Source organism: Scleropages formosus, chromosome 12, assembly GCF_900964775.1.
Source record: "Scleropages formosus chromosome 12, fSclFor1.1, whole genome shotgun sequence".
In the NCBI taxonomy this organism is placed as follows: Eukaryota; Metazoa; Chordata; class Actinopteri; order Osteoglossiformes; family Osteoglossidae; genus Scleropages; species Scleropages formosus.
The window spans coordinates 21,596,560-21,610,681 of record NC_041817.1 but is presented as its reverse complement, the minus strand read 5'-3'; the positions used below and the strand labels follow the sequence as shown (position 1 = coordinate 21,610,681).

The following is a 14,122-nucleotide window of genomic DNA, read 5'->3' as shown; positions in this document are numbered from 1 at the left end:
GTACAACTCTTCACATTACCCAGCATCCCTTTATGCTAATAACAACTGTTCACAGTTTCTGTATTAAGGAGGGCCCAAGGTAGCAGGCTATCATTGCCCCTTGTTGAAAACCTGGCTTGAATGACCTGCTATTCAATGCCAAATGTTGCCCAGTTCATCCCATAAGCACGTGCAACGTCCATTTTTTCTTTTTTTACAGATGGCAGTTGGACAGGAAGACGAATAGACACTGTGGAAAGGTGAATTAGGTGATCCTACACTCCTGTTTTGGTGTTCCTTTGACATCTACCAGAATAAACACAGGTTGTGTTGCTTCTACAACAACCACATTTTCCAAATCAGGTGAAGTAAACCTGCAACACGTGACACTGCTGTGTTGGAATTTGAATCATGGAACAGCCTGTTCTCCTCTTCGTTAAACAACTTCTTCAGTCTTGGTTTGACCTTGTGTGTGTTGTGCACAACTCTTGGGTTGTTGTCATGTTGTCTGTTATCTCTGCCATAATAACGATTGTTTGTTGTTGTTACATATTGCGACCATTTGCTTGCATTGCAACAACAACCGCGACGCAAAACACTCAGCAGCAGCAGTAACAATAATCATCTTCATGTTTAAACATTTACTTTTAATTTTTTGAGTACTACAGCAGGAATGAGAGTCGAACCAACGATTTGCCAGTTTCAGATCGCTTTCTCAGCTTTAAAAAATTAAGAAATTCGGTGTTTTAGAGGTAAGAGCCATAATGAAAGAGTCCGTAGTACCGGTAGTACACCCACCCTTTAATTCTTAAAAGTCTCATCACACGGGTTTCCCGACTTAACATAAAACAGCATCGAATCAGCTCTAGAAAAAAAAAAAAATCCCTTTGAGAACTGCGTTTAAATTCTCGCTAGGCCACAGCATCGACGCTGTCACTTTAAAGAGTATTCAGCGTAAAGCGTGTGCGCGTCTCTGCGGCTGTTTACGGTAGTGAGCAGTGCCTCGTTGAAAGAAAGTCGCAGCGCTCACAGACAACAGACACCTCTGTCCGCGTGGGCAGGTAAGCAGGGCGGCGCGCGGGGACCCGTGCGCGGCGTGTCGTAGCGTGTCTGTCCTATTACACTCGCGCAGAAGGTGCGCCGGGTGATCGTGCAGATACGGGAAGTGATCATGACATGATCGGGTGTGTGTGTGTGTGTGTGTGTGTGTGTGTGCGCGCGCGCGCGCGCAGGGAATGTTCTTCCGCGTGGTACTGAACTGTTGTTGATGATTTACTCAGTCAGTATTTTGTATGGAAGCATAATCATATGTGACTTATGGTTTATGCCACCACGAGGCGTCAGCGGTGTGGTTTGCTAATTTCAAATCCATTTCCACAGCACTTCTGTTCTGTTTAACTGTCTTAATTGATCCGATTCGCGTACGGTAATGTCTGCACATCAAAAGCTCACTCAGTTACATGAGTTTTCTATACCTCTTAAAATATAATGTTGAATTAAAACATAACTGTGAGGCTGCAGGACAGCAAGTGAAGTGGTGTAGTGGTAAGGGGTCCCCTTGTCACCTGAACTTCTCCCAGTACCCTCGACCAAGATTTTTACCCTGGTCTGTTACAGAATACCCTGTTGAGTAAATGGGTAAATCACTGCAACTGATCACTTGCAGTTACATTGTAATTCTCCTTGGGCGAGAGCTGTCCAATTAATAAAGACTGGTAATATTTCCAGGTACAAGAAGAGGTCCAGATGTGCACCCCATGGTCATGGGAGTCCTGAAGAGTCGCAAGTAGGATCCAGTTTTTTTGCACTTATTTCCCTGATATATTTCTGCCAGAACCGATTGCAAAGTGTATTTTCAAGATACATGTTCAGACAGTTGATGACACACAGTAGATGTCCCTTAAACCTAATCTTGTTTTTGGAAAAGCTGGTAGTGTAGTGGTTAGAGCTACTCCCTTTGGATCTGAAGGTTGAAGGTTGTAGGTTCTTGCCCTTGAAGAAGGTACTTGCTCTAAATTGCTTCAGTAAAATTACCCAGCTGTATAAATGGGTAGATGATTGTATATGCCTTAACGTTGCTTCGAAGGAACGTGTTGTCTAAGTGGATTAAGGTAAATGAATAATTTGTGCTCTTCTGAAACAGTTGACTCAACAGCCTCAGTCTGGAGGAATGTGGTATTTCCTGCTTAGGGAACATGTTCATATGAGCTATCCTGACAGAGTGTAAAATGATCAGTCATACCACATCGATAAGTGAAGTGAGAGACATGCAGAAAGCTTTCTGTGTTTCTCCACACCATGTTCACTTTCTACAGCAATTATGATGTTTATCTGGGGACATCCGCATGGCCTCTGAAGGTGCCCAGCCTGTTTGTGGTTGCAGGTTCTGCGTGTGGCTAACCCTCCTGTCGGTTGTGGTCGGAAAGGAGGTGACGGGTGAACATGACAAGCCCAACTTTGTCCTTATGATGGTCGATGATCTGGGCATTGGGGATGTCGGTTGCTATGGGAACGACACAATAAGGTACCGGACTGTTCCGCTCATGTGACCTTTCCTCTTTGGCATTTTCCTTGGAGAACCACACGGAATTGTCCTCGCTCCTAACTGCCGTCTCTCTTGTTCTGGTCGAAGGACCCCCAACATTGACCGGCTGGCCCAGGAGGGGGTGAAGCTCACCCAACACATCGCCGCCGCTCCCCTGTGCACCCCCAGCAGGACGGCCTTCATGACAGGGCGTTATGCCCTGCGCTCAGGTGCACCACATGGCTACGGCTTTCTTTTTTGTGTTATGAATGATACGTTTTATCTGGGGTCTGAATGAAAAGTGGGGGGCTGTTTTTTTTTTTAAAACAGCACCTGTTCTTCTTTCCCAGGGATGGCCAGCCCTGGAAGAGCACAGGTCATCCTGTTTCTGGCGGGATCTGGGGGCCTTCCTCCCAACGAGACCACCTTCGCCAAGCTCCTGCAGAAGGAGGGCTACACCACCGGCATCGTGGGTATGTTCCCTACGGTCGTTATCCCCTTGGTTGATGAGCAGCAGTCACCGCGCTGTACTCACACCCACGTATATCATCAAATTGATTAGGAGTCACAGGAAGTGCAGGACTTTTTAATGCTGCCAGACGAGTGGCCTTGAAAACATGCAGCCAACTGGGGACGTGAGAGAGTAGCGGAAGGAGCTGCGCTTCCACCTCTTTACAGTAGGGGGCAGAATTAAAGTATGGCTGAGTACCATCAAGAGCACCACACCCATTCTCTTGACCCAGCATTTTAAATCTCTTGGGGGGGGGGGGGTGATGCTGGAGAACAGCAGTGTTTAAAAGAGGGCAAAAATACCCATTGTCCACAGCTACCTATATGCGATTATCGTACACAGATGGTCCACACATTGTCTGAACCGCTTGTTCCATACAAGGTTGCGGGGAGCCGGAGCCTAACCCGGTAACACAGGGCGTAAGGCTGGAGGGGGAGGGGACACACCCGGGATGGGATGCCAGGCCGTTGCAAGGCACCCTAAGTGGGACTTGAACCCCAGACCCACCGGAGAGCAGGACCCGGCCCAACTCACTGCGCCACCGCGCCCCCAACCACAGATGGTCCAATGGACGATATTTTTTCTGTTCAAAAAATGTAATACTTGATCTGTATAATAATCTGTATGAGTGGATAATGGTGATAAATACTACTGAACATTGTATTTTTTTTAATAGTATTATTCTACGGGGGGTGTGGTGCCCAGTGCCTGCTTTGTGTCTGGGGTTCGAGTCCTGCTTAGGGTGCCTTGCGATGGACTGGCGTCCCATCCAGGGTGCCTGCCCTTCCCTGCCTCGCCGTGCTTCCGGGATCGGCTCCAGCTCACCACAACCTTGCTCGGCACAAGCAGTTGTTACATTATGTTATGGTGCTGTGACCCAGTGTTGCAAAAAATAATTTGAAAAAAGAGGGCAAAGATGCCAATAATTAACAGCTCACAGCGTCAGCAGACCGTAATTCAGCAGAGGATTTGTGGGACTCCAGGGAGGCATCCGCGCCATCCATTTCCACCTGTTAACCCAGTTGGAATTGGAGGAAATCTGCTGCAAGAATTTTGCCAGTTTGTTGCGTGATTATAGAAGAGGCAGTTTGGCTGCAGGAGGCTCGGTGGTTTGGACTTTTAGCTGGTACCCTAAAGGTCTGAGGTTCAAGCCCCACCCCTGCAGAACCTTTGATCAGGGTATTGTTCGTCAAGTGGTACTGTTAAAATTACCCTGTTGTATAAATGGGTTAATCATTATAAAATTGAGAATCTACCTTTGTATGTAGATTTGGGCAAAGGCAGTGGATAACTGAACATGCGGCAGTTTGTGGTGTAGTGGTTGGAGCTGCTGTCTCTGAGCTGGAAAGCTGCAGGTTCAAATTCCACCGCTGGCTATAGGTCCAGGTGTTTACTTTAAACTGATACCACAAAGAGGTTTGATATCTGGTAGCGTAGCGGCTACAGCTGCTGCCTTTGGACCCGAAGGTGATGAGTTTGATTCTCACCTCCGCTGGTAATAAAATTGCTTGAGGTACTAATCCAGAATTGATCCAGTAGAATTATCCAGCTGTGTAAATAATTGGAAATAAATAAACACTGTAAGCCGCTTTGGAGCGAAGTGTCAGCTGCATATGAGTAAATGTGTAAAAACTGCCCAGGTGTCTAGGTGGGATGATCATTGCAATCATCCCATTGACCGAATCATTGACCGTGAGGTACGGTCAAGCAGGTTATACTTGCAAATGTGTGCATGTCTACTTTGAGATAAATTGTTAGCATTAAGGGGGGGGCACGGTAGCGCAGCGGGTTTGGCTGGGTCCCACTCTCTGGTGGGTCTGGGGTTCAAGCCCTGCTTGGGGTGCCTTGCAATGGACTGGTGTCCTGTCCAAGGTATGTCTCCTCCAGCCCTGTGCCGCCAGGTTAGGCTCCCGTTCACTGCATCCCTGCTTGGGACAAGCAGTTTCAGCCAGTGTGTGTGTTGGTGTTAGTATTAAATAGATATATAAATACAGTACTGTTTCAAAGTATGTCAACCCTGTAAGGATGGTTGTTACTTTTGTGTAAAATATTAAAAAAACATATAAAATGAATACATGATTACGATTTACACCCCTGATTATACTTACCTACTTGGTTTATTTCCCCTAAAGCAGCATATGGAACTGGTCATTACACATCTATTATGTCATATGAGAAATACTGATTCTCATTAAATAACCATTTCATGGTAAAACTATGGGGTTCACAAGGGGTTCACATACTTTCAAGGAGCTCTGAGTATGCACACACACACACGCACACATTTATATATGTGTACAGCATGTGTGTACTATATATATATATAATATATATACTGTATGTATATGTTATGTATTTGGAAATTGCAAATGTTTATAAGTGTCCAGAATCTACACGCTGGGTTGCACAAAGGGCTGCACAATTGCTCGGGTCTGCACATCGGTACAGGATTCTGTTTCACGATGTTTGCTGTGGAGCTCACTGCTGCTCGCCGTCGCCGCCGCCCTCTGCAGGGAAGTGGCACCTGGGGGTGAACTGCGAGCACAGGACCGATCACTGCCACCTCCCCAACAACCACGGTTTCGACTACTTCTACGGTCTGCCCTTCACCTACTTCAAGAACTGCCTGCCGGGGGAGGGCACGGATGTGTTGGCCGACGTGCAGGAGGCGCTGCGGGACGTGACTGTGCTCCTGGGGCTGGCGGCAGTTACGCTGACCGCCGCGCGGATCGCCGGCCTCCTGGCCGTGAGTCCGAGGCTGGTGGCGGCGCCGGCGCTCCTGTGCCTCCTGGCGCTCTCCGTCTGGTACATGCCCTTCCAGCGGCTGCAGACCTGGAACTGCATCGTCATGCGGAACGGGGACGTGGTCGAGCAGCCGCTCGACTCGGACGCCTTGACCGGAAGGCTCGTGGACGAGGCAGAGGGGTTTCTGGAAAGGTGCGGTGCTAATAATTAGTCGCTCGTGTTCGTCCACACATGACGGTCCAGTGCATCGTAATAGTATCTTTAAAAAGTGTCTTCGGCTCTTTATATTTTCTAGTGCCACTTTCTGGCAGAGTGAATACGTTGTTTTAAAAATAACCGATTTAAATATCCAATGTCCTTTTCACTCATGTTCTCAATACATAACAAGAACAATTTTTTGAAAATGCAGGATGCTGGTAGTGTAGTGGTTAGTGCTGTTACCTCTGGACCCACAGGTTGCAGGTTCCAGCTGTAGTACTGTTGCGTAAGGTATTTACCCCAAGTTGCTCCAGTATAAGTTCCCCAGCTGTTAAGTGTTAGCAAAATGAGTAAATCTAGTTGCAAGGAATTCTATTTCTAACTTGTGTCCAAAAAAAAATCACGTGCGATACCATTGGTTGTAGGTTTAAATCCTACTGCCTGCTGTGGTTCCCTTGATCAAGGATATTTGCCCTAAATTGCTGCAATAAATTTGACCCAGCTGAGTATATGGGTAAATTGCTGTAAGAGAAAAGCAACAGTTCAGTAAATACATGTAAATGTACGGTTGAATACATTGAAATGACCACACCGACGGGGAGGGGAATCTGGTTATTGATGAGTGAATTGATGGACGTTGGTAACTCCGCATCATGAGCTGCAGTGTTTATTCATGTCCGTGCTGTCGTGGATGGGCAATCAAATCGGACACACGTCTAAAAGCAGGTTTGTGTTCGGTGCGGTAAATATCGGGTGAAATTTGTGTGTGAGACGGACAGAAGTTCGTCCGAGGTCATCGTTTCCATGTACTTTTTATCTTCTTATTTCCATGCAGACATCAGCACAAACCCTTCCTCCTTTTCCTGTCGCTGGCACATGTGCACACCCCGCTGTTCAGGTCCAAAACCTTTGCAGGGAGAAGCAAACATGGACTGTATGGGGATAACGTGGAGGAAGTGGACTGGATCATCGGTAACCCCCCCCCCCCATCTTCCCCTAGATTCCAAAGTTCTAGACTTTTCTCCCTGCATTGCGGCAGTGTAAGCCAGACTGCCCTCGCTCGCTCATCGTCAACAACAGCTCATTCCAAGTGAGGGCCACAGTGTTCCAGAACCTGTCCTGGAAGCGCAGGGCACCACGTATCTATGTGCTGCCAACGTGTCCTAGTGTTCGGACCGGACTGTAAGGTTAAGTGGAAGGTTTTCAGAGAAACCCCCCGCAGATCCCCTCTAGGTGTGTTGGCTTGTTGGCGTTTGGGTGTCTTCCTTCAGCGGAGAGGTCTTCCGCTCAGCCCTCCCTGCCGCATCTCTGTCCTGCCCCCCCCCCGCAGGCCGAGCGGTGGGAGCCGTCGAGAAGCTTGGCCTCTCCAACAAAACCCTGATGTACTTCACGTCGGACCACGGGGGTCACATCGAGGACAACGAGAGGGGAGGCTGGAACGGCATCTACAGAGGTAGACCAAGAGCAGTAAAACACCTTTCTTAACCCTTACAGGAGCCCTGGATTATCTGTAGAGAAAAAGACCACGGGGGGTCCTCGAGTTATAACCCAGACTCACGACGGTCGTCCCATCAACCTTATTACATTAATTTCTAGTCCCAGCGTTTGGTCGTTGCATCTAAGCGGGACCCCTCTGTCTGCTCTTTGGTAACATCTGCTGCCGCAAGATGCCGTATTTCTCCGTTTTTTGGATCTCTGTCATTGTGTCTATTAGAGACGGCGTTTTATTCACAGAATTTTTTTCTTTGACTCCTTTCAAGCGACGTTTTATTTTCAATTGCTGCCAGCCTAAGTATTCTGGTGCTGCAGGAAAGAAGAAAGCAAAAGAAAAGATTTAGAAATGAAAATGGAAAATAATAGTGTGGAATGGAAACTATAATACTGCACTTTATTTATGTTAATATTATTCTATATTAGTATTAACAGGAATAATGTGTGAATTTGGTGGAATAGATATATATTCCATGCCCACGGATGTAGGACACTTGGGTTCCTCTACTTTCACTCTCCCGTGCAGTTCCTTCCATGCAGGCGTTACCCAGGTGTGCTCAAACTTTTGACTGATGCCGAATAAGCCCACAACATTTTGTTGTTTTGTTTTCATAAAGAAACACACACACATTTTCAGAACCGCTTGTAAACATTTTAAAAATATTTATTTACTTAGCTGACGCCTTTCTCCTGACCGACTTACAGTGTTCACCTGCGTACAAATAGTCACCCATTTGCTCAGCTGGGTTTTTTACTGCATCGAGTACCTTGTTCAGATGGAGGTGGCATTCGAACCCGGGTCATTCATACAGGATTCGCTCCTTAGTCCAGAACCAGAAACCTGGAAGAAATCACCTTGAGGCCACAGGTGGCCTAGCGGTTAGCAGTTTCACTTTTGGCTGTGGAGGTTACAGGTTCGAATCCCACCTCCTGCTTTAAAAGCCTTGATCCAGGTACCTGCACTCTGCTGATACAGTAAAAAAATCATCCAGCTGTATAAATAGGTAAATGTTCTCAACTTCTGGTCGCAGTCCCCGTTTGGCCCGGGCGGGTGGGGAGCCCCACATCGGTTAGCTGCGAGGTCGCTGGGGTGGGTCTGGATAATGGGGGCTCTGTTTGACTCGCTCGCTGGGCCGGCGCCGGGGAGGGGGGGACACAAAGAGGTCGCTGTGTCGGCTCTCGGACCCGTCCAGTCTCACCTCTCCGTGGGACATAACATTTCCAAACGGAACTGACGTCTCCGTCTGTCCAACACTGAGGTCCGTAGTGATGTGAAAGACTCCTTGCTCTTGTGTATTTATAGGAAGGTATTTTTTTTTTTTTTTTAATTTTTTTAAATGTATAACATTTTCTGAGTATTATACTGAGTCTAGCAGACTGTCGCTACCAAGAGTCCCACAGTCCATTTTTATATAGACGTGTCCTTCGTTTCCATATTTAGACTGTATTATCGTTATATAATACACCTGGACAGCTGTATTGTATATAGCCTGTCCCTTAGGTGTGTATATATAGGGACAGCTGGTAGCGAGTGGTTAGAACTGCCAGCTTTGGACCCGAAGGGTGTAGGTTCAAGTGAGTTTTTATTGTCATTCCTCTATAAAGCTTGTATGCAGTGGAACGAACTATTGTTTCTCTGGTCCCACCTCTGGCTGTAGTACCCTTGAGCAAGGTACTTACCTTAAATTGCTCCAGTAAAATTACCCAGCTGTGTAAATGGGTAAATAGTTGTAAGAAGATTAACGCTGTAAGCCGCTTTGGAGAAACGCATCAGATAAATGTGTGTTTTCCGTACTTGGGCTTCCTCGTTGAAGCAGGTCATTTATTGGCAGCTCCTCTGAGATATTTCAGTGTTTCGGGCGAATTTATTTTTTATTATTTCTGCGCCGGGGAGTGGTATCAAAGAGCCCCTCTAGGGGATGGCCGCTGACACTCTCCTACGTACTCCCCAGGAGGGAAAGCCATGGGTGGTTGGGAAGGGGGTATCCGTGTCCCTGGGCTCTTCCGCTGGACAGGACGACTGCCCGCCGGGAGGGTCATTGACGAGCCCACCAGCCTCATGGACGTGTTCCCCACCGTGGTGGGGCTGGCGGGAGGAGAGCTGCCCACAGACAGGTGAGATGGGGTTCCATGCAGGGAGGGGGCAGCTGGGGAAGGAGGCGGTGGAGATGAGAGTCCCAGGTGTCGAGGATGCAGTGATGCTTCAGCTACAGCCAGGTACCCCTGGGTACCATAACCCAGCTGTGGAACACGGTAACAATGAAAACACGGTTGAGCTCAGCAGCGGAAAGACTTGCAGGTAACACACACACACACACACACACACACACACACACACACACACACAGAAACTGGGCAAATGCTGGGTAACAATTTTCCCGCGGTGCTCTTTTTCTCACAACCCTTCTACGGGCCCTTTGCCCCTCCTGCCCTCAGGCTCGTGGACGGCCGCGACCTGCTGCCCCTGCTGGAGGGCAGAGCCGAGCGCTCGGAGCACGAGTTCATGTTCCATTACTGCGGGACGTACCTCAACGCTGTGCGCTGGCGCCCCCCGGACGGTGAGGTCAACGGCGGGACTGGGCCCGGGTACCACAGAGGTTACACGCGGTCTGACTGTAGGGGGGGTCGCTGCCCTTGTGCTTGTGGCCCCGATACTGAAAAGCAGCTTGAACTGCTGTCCTCCATCCATCTTTACCGGTGTAATTGTTAAAAAGTGAACACTGCATTGCTTCATTACTGCAGGCTCTTTAGTAATTCTAGACCCCGACACACCCCACGTTAGTATTACCTATTTATCACTGTACCATACAGCTGAGTAGTTTTTACTCTTTCAGTTCGTGGTATCTTGATCAAGGGTACTACAGCACAAGGGGGAAACTGAACCTGGAATCCTGAGTTGCTAGGTGATAACTGTAACCACTACGCCACCTGCTGGCCACCCTGCACGTTACTTCTTTTGAGATAGTGCTCTTTTTTTTTTTGCCGAGGTGTTAACCTTTTATTGCAGTTATACTACATTTTATTGTGGTAGGCACTCTCTTCTGCTCAGTTTGACTTTTGAAAGGGACCATCTGTCCAGTTTCTGGCTGCCAGGTCTGTTTGGGTCCCGACTGCGAGCTCGTAACACCTCTGCGGCTCATCGCTTTGCGCTTGTCTCACTCTTTCCAGGCGACACTGTTTTTAAGGCCCACCTCTTCACCCCCAACTTCTTCCCCGAGGGGGCCGGCGGCTGCCACGACATCAAGATCTGCCGGTGCCACGGGAGCTTTGTGACCTACCACGACCCCCCGCTGCTGTTCGACCTGGCACGGGACCCGTCTGAGAGCACGCCGCTCACGCCCCAGTCGGAGCCCCGCTACACAGAGGTGTTGCGGCGTATCGCCAAGGCCACGGTGGAGCACAGGAAGACCCTCACGCCGGTCCCTAGCCAGATGTCCTGGAGCAAGATGCTGTGGAGGCCCTGGCTGCAACCCTGCTGCGGGACGTTCCCCTTCTGCTCCTGCTCGGAATCCAAGAGTATGAACTTGTAGATGGATGGATGTTGAGAAGGACATCAAATCTGCGTGTTAAGTAAAAATAAAATTTTGCCTATGTGTTGGCAGATGCTGTATTACTACATATAGTGCTGCCTGAAAGTATGTGAACCCTGTACGTGTGGTTGTCATTCTTTCTATAAAATATAAAATGCTGCAATGCGTGAAGCTGACATTTTTCTCGAAAGCACCTCAAAGTTATTTACTCAGCTGGATGATTTTAGTGGAGTGATAGAGGGTAAGTATCTTGCTTAAGAGTGCTATAGTACAAGGTGGGATTTGAACCTATTGCCTTTGTAACCAACGACACCAGCACAACCACTACACTACCAGCTGCCTCTACAGCTATTTACCATAAATAAATGATTATGATTTACACCCCTGATTCTATTTACCTATTTGGTTTAACCAATGCAACTTGGGCTTCACTTATTTTGCACCTACACTACTTGCACGTTTCTACTACACACGATCTCCTCTAAAGCAACATATGGAATTGGTCATTACACACCTTTTATGTCTCATGAGAAGCACAGATTCTCATTAAATAACCATTTCATGGCAAAAATGGGGGGTTCTCATAGTTTCAAGCAGCAGTGTACATGGTATGTCATGTAGTTTGCATGTTCTCCCCGTGTCTGCGTGGGTTTCCTTCGCGTGCTCTGGTTTCCTCCCACAGTCCAAAGACATGCTGTTTAGCTTCACCCATAGTTTGTGAGTGACAGAGAGTGTGTTCCACTGAAGTATGGATGAGTGACCCAGTGTAAGTAGTGTATCTAGCAGTGTAAGTCACCGCGGTGAATGAGGTGTGTGGGCTGATAACACTACATGGTATCCGTTGTAAGGCGCTTTGGACAAAAGTGTCTCCTAAATAAATGAATGTAAATGAACATAAATGTCACAAGGTCTCCTTTTCTTCCCCATCAAAACGGTTGCAGGCTGTTCTGTCTCGAGGCACTAGGTGGCACTATTTCCCCACAAATCTCATGTATTTTTCATCCTTTACTGTTTAGTATTCATTTGTAGTTTTAGGTGTGTGATGCACACCTTTTGTTCAAGGACAAGCTGGGATTGTATTATGGCTAATGTCTTTCTGGGTATTTTTCCTGCACACTCGAACGGTGTTTTCTACTGCGCTTTAGAGCGCTTGCAGGTAATGGTACATTTAAGTGAAAGTGATGGATTTAAATGCCCAGGTCTGATGCGAAGTCCACACTGTTATATGTAATGGCAAATCCACTGGAAGGTTAAATTACCTTTTGTGGACTCAATAATGAGGATGGATTATAAGAGAAACCTGAAGTTTAACGCTTAAGATGTTAAACAATGATGTATGATGCTGGCAAATTGTAGCAAAGTGTCCTTTTTATTAATCATATCTCCTTTGGTTAGAATTATGACCGTCGGTTATAGTTGGTTAAAAGCTGCAGTGCTCTTTGCGCTGATTTGCAAACCTGTTGTGCCATATGCCTAGTGAGAGGTCAAAGGTCATGTGCCTTCAGGGCAGAACGAACACAAGGAGCAACCTGTTTGCCTGCTGCTGCAGCAGCCAGGAGAGGCGGTGCAGGACGAATCCCGTCGAGGCGAAACTGTGGAAACACACCGAGTGTGATTAAGCAGGGCGACCGCTGTGTGAGTTTGTGTACCAGTCCGCAGTCTGGCTGCCCCTGCCGGTGTGTGCGACAGACAGCCGGCAGAGGGAGGGTAGATGGAACAGCGAGAGGACGGCCACCCCACCTCCACCCTCAGCCTACCCTGACCTGCCACACGGCTCTACCACCAGACCCGTAACTGGTTTTAGCACCTGGAACATTTAATTTTCATCTTTTGTACCATAGCTGAGGACAGTTTTATCACAGTGTCCAGGCAATTGTCCAGGGTGATGTAAAATTCTTGCAAATTGCATCGTCCTCGAACCCACCCCACCCGGTCATGGGCTCCTTTTTGTGATTCCCGCCACGGACTAGAGAAGCCCTGGAGGCAACAGCAGAGGTTCCAGGTGGCACAAGTGACACGTTCTGACCCTCTCTCTCCTCATCCTCACCCCCTCATTCTAGACACAAATCCAGCGCTGGTCCGCAAGGGTCCGAGAGGGGGGTGGAATTTACTCTTAACGCCCAGTTTCTGTAGGATGAGGGAGATTTCCTTTTACAGTTAGCACACAAAGTGGGACTGGAGGGAACTGGAAGGGACTGAGTGGAGCAGAATGGGACAAAGAAGTGCCGATCTCGAAAGGAACACCTTTATGCACACACACACACACACACACACACACACACACACACACGAGAGAGAGACTGGGCTCCACTTTATTCTGCTACACGTGTTGGTTGGAGGAGAGAGCAAAAGTTTAATCTCCGCATTTCAGCCGGAACTGGCAGATTTCCGACAAATTGTTTGTTTCTGAGCTTCTAAAAAGGCGTTTCAATAGAGTAAAAGGTGAGCTTTGTGCCGAGGCCGAGCAACAGGATATTCCCGGTGCGACAAAATACTGTTTTGTTTCCCCGTAAGAAAGGTTATTATAAAACATATTACAGCCGTTTCTGTTAATTTCCATAAAGGAGCTGAACGTGCTTGTGCGAACACGATTACGGGAGGCTACGGGCAGCGAGCGTCACCTCGTTCTGCACCGTTAGCTGAGATCACACTGCAGAAAGGCAGCGTGTGCTTGTCTACAGACAGCTAACTACTCGTGCGCTAAATACGGCGTGAAGGATGCTGGTGTACATGATGAAAAAAGACCATAAATCAGAGAAAGCGGTAAACCGCCATAGAGCTCCTCAGCATCCGTTCAGCAGCCTCACACCAGCTCTGTAAACCACAGAAGGCGGGACCATTATCTCTCTCAATCAATCAATCAATCAATCAATCAAGGCAACTGGTCCTTACCAGGCAACCTAATATTTATCAAATGAACTTTCACACTTTGGATCTCAAGAAAATGAAAGAAGAGCCCTGAATTATCGCTAAACACCTTAAAACAAGAAAAAAAAAGGTTGTGTTAACATTAATAAGAGCAGATTTCACACCTATTGTCAATAATAGGCAGCAGGTGGCGCAGTCATTAAATCACTGCAGTTGAAAGGTCCTGGTTTTGAATCCCTACTTGTGCAATAGTACCTTGAGCGAGGTATTTTACCC

The 14,122-nt window shown here is 47.7% G+C and overlaps 1 protein-coding gene across 4 annotated transcripts; it reads left to right on the top strand.

The window, feature by feature from the left end:
• Window positions 1-217: 217 nt before the first annotated feature.
• On the top strand, window positions 218-11,650 carry arsh (arylsulfatase H). Of its 4 annotated transcripts, none has more exons than XM_029257041.1 (11): window positions 218-239; window positions 1,708-1,765; window positions 2,363-2,503; window positions 2,612-2,733; window positions 2,854-2,976; window positions 5,528-5,951; window positions 6,793-6,929; window positions 7,288-7,410; window positions 9,401-9,563; window positions 9,885-10,006; window positions 10,617-11,650. In XM_029257041.1, the coding sequence occupies exons 2-11, from the start codon at window positions 1,737-1,739 to the stop codon at window positions 10,976-10,978; spliced, it is 1,746 nt and encodes a 581-aa protein (XP_029112874.1). In that variant the 5' UTR covers window positions 218-239; window positions 1,708-1,736; the 3' UTR covers window positions 10,979-11,650. The 4 variants fall into 4 exon arrangements, with proteins under 4 accessions (XP_029112874.1, XP_029112873.1, XP_029112875.1 ...); XM_029257040.1 differs by lacking the exon at window positions 218-239 and adding an exon at window positions 254-342; XM_029257042.1 differs by lacking the exon at window positions 218-239 and adding an exon at window positions 407-447.
• Window positions 11,651-14,122: the final 2,472 nt, after the last annotated feature.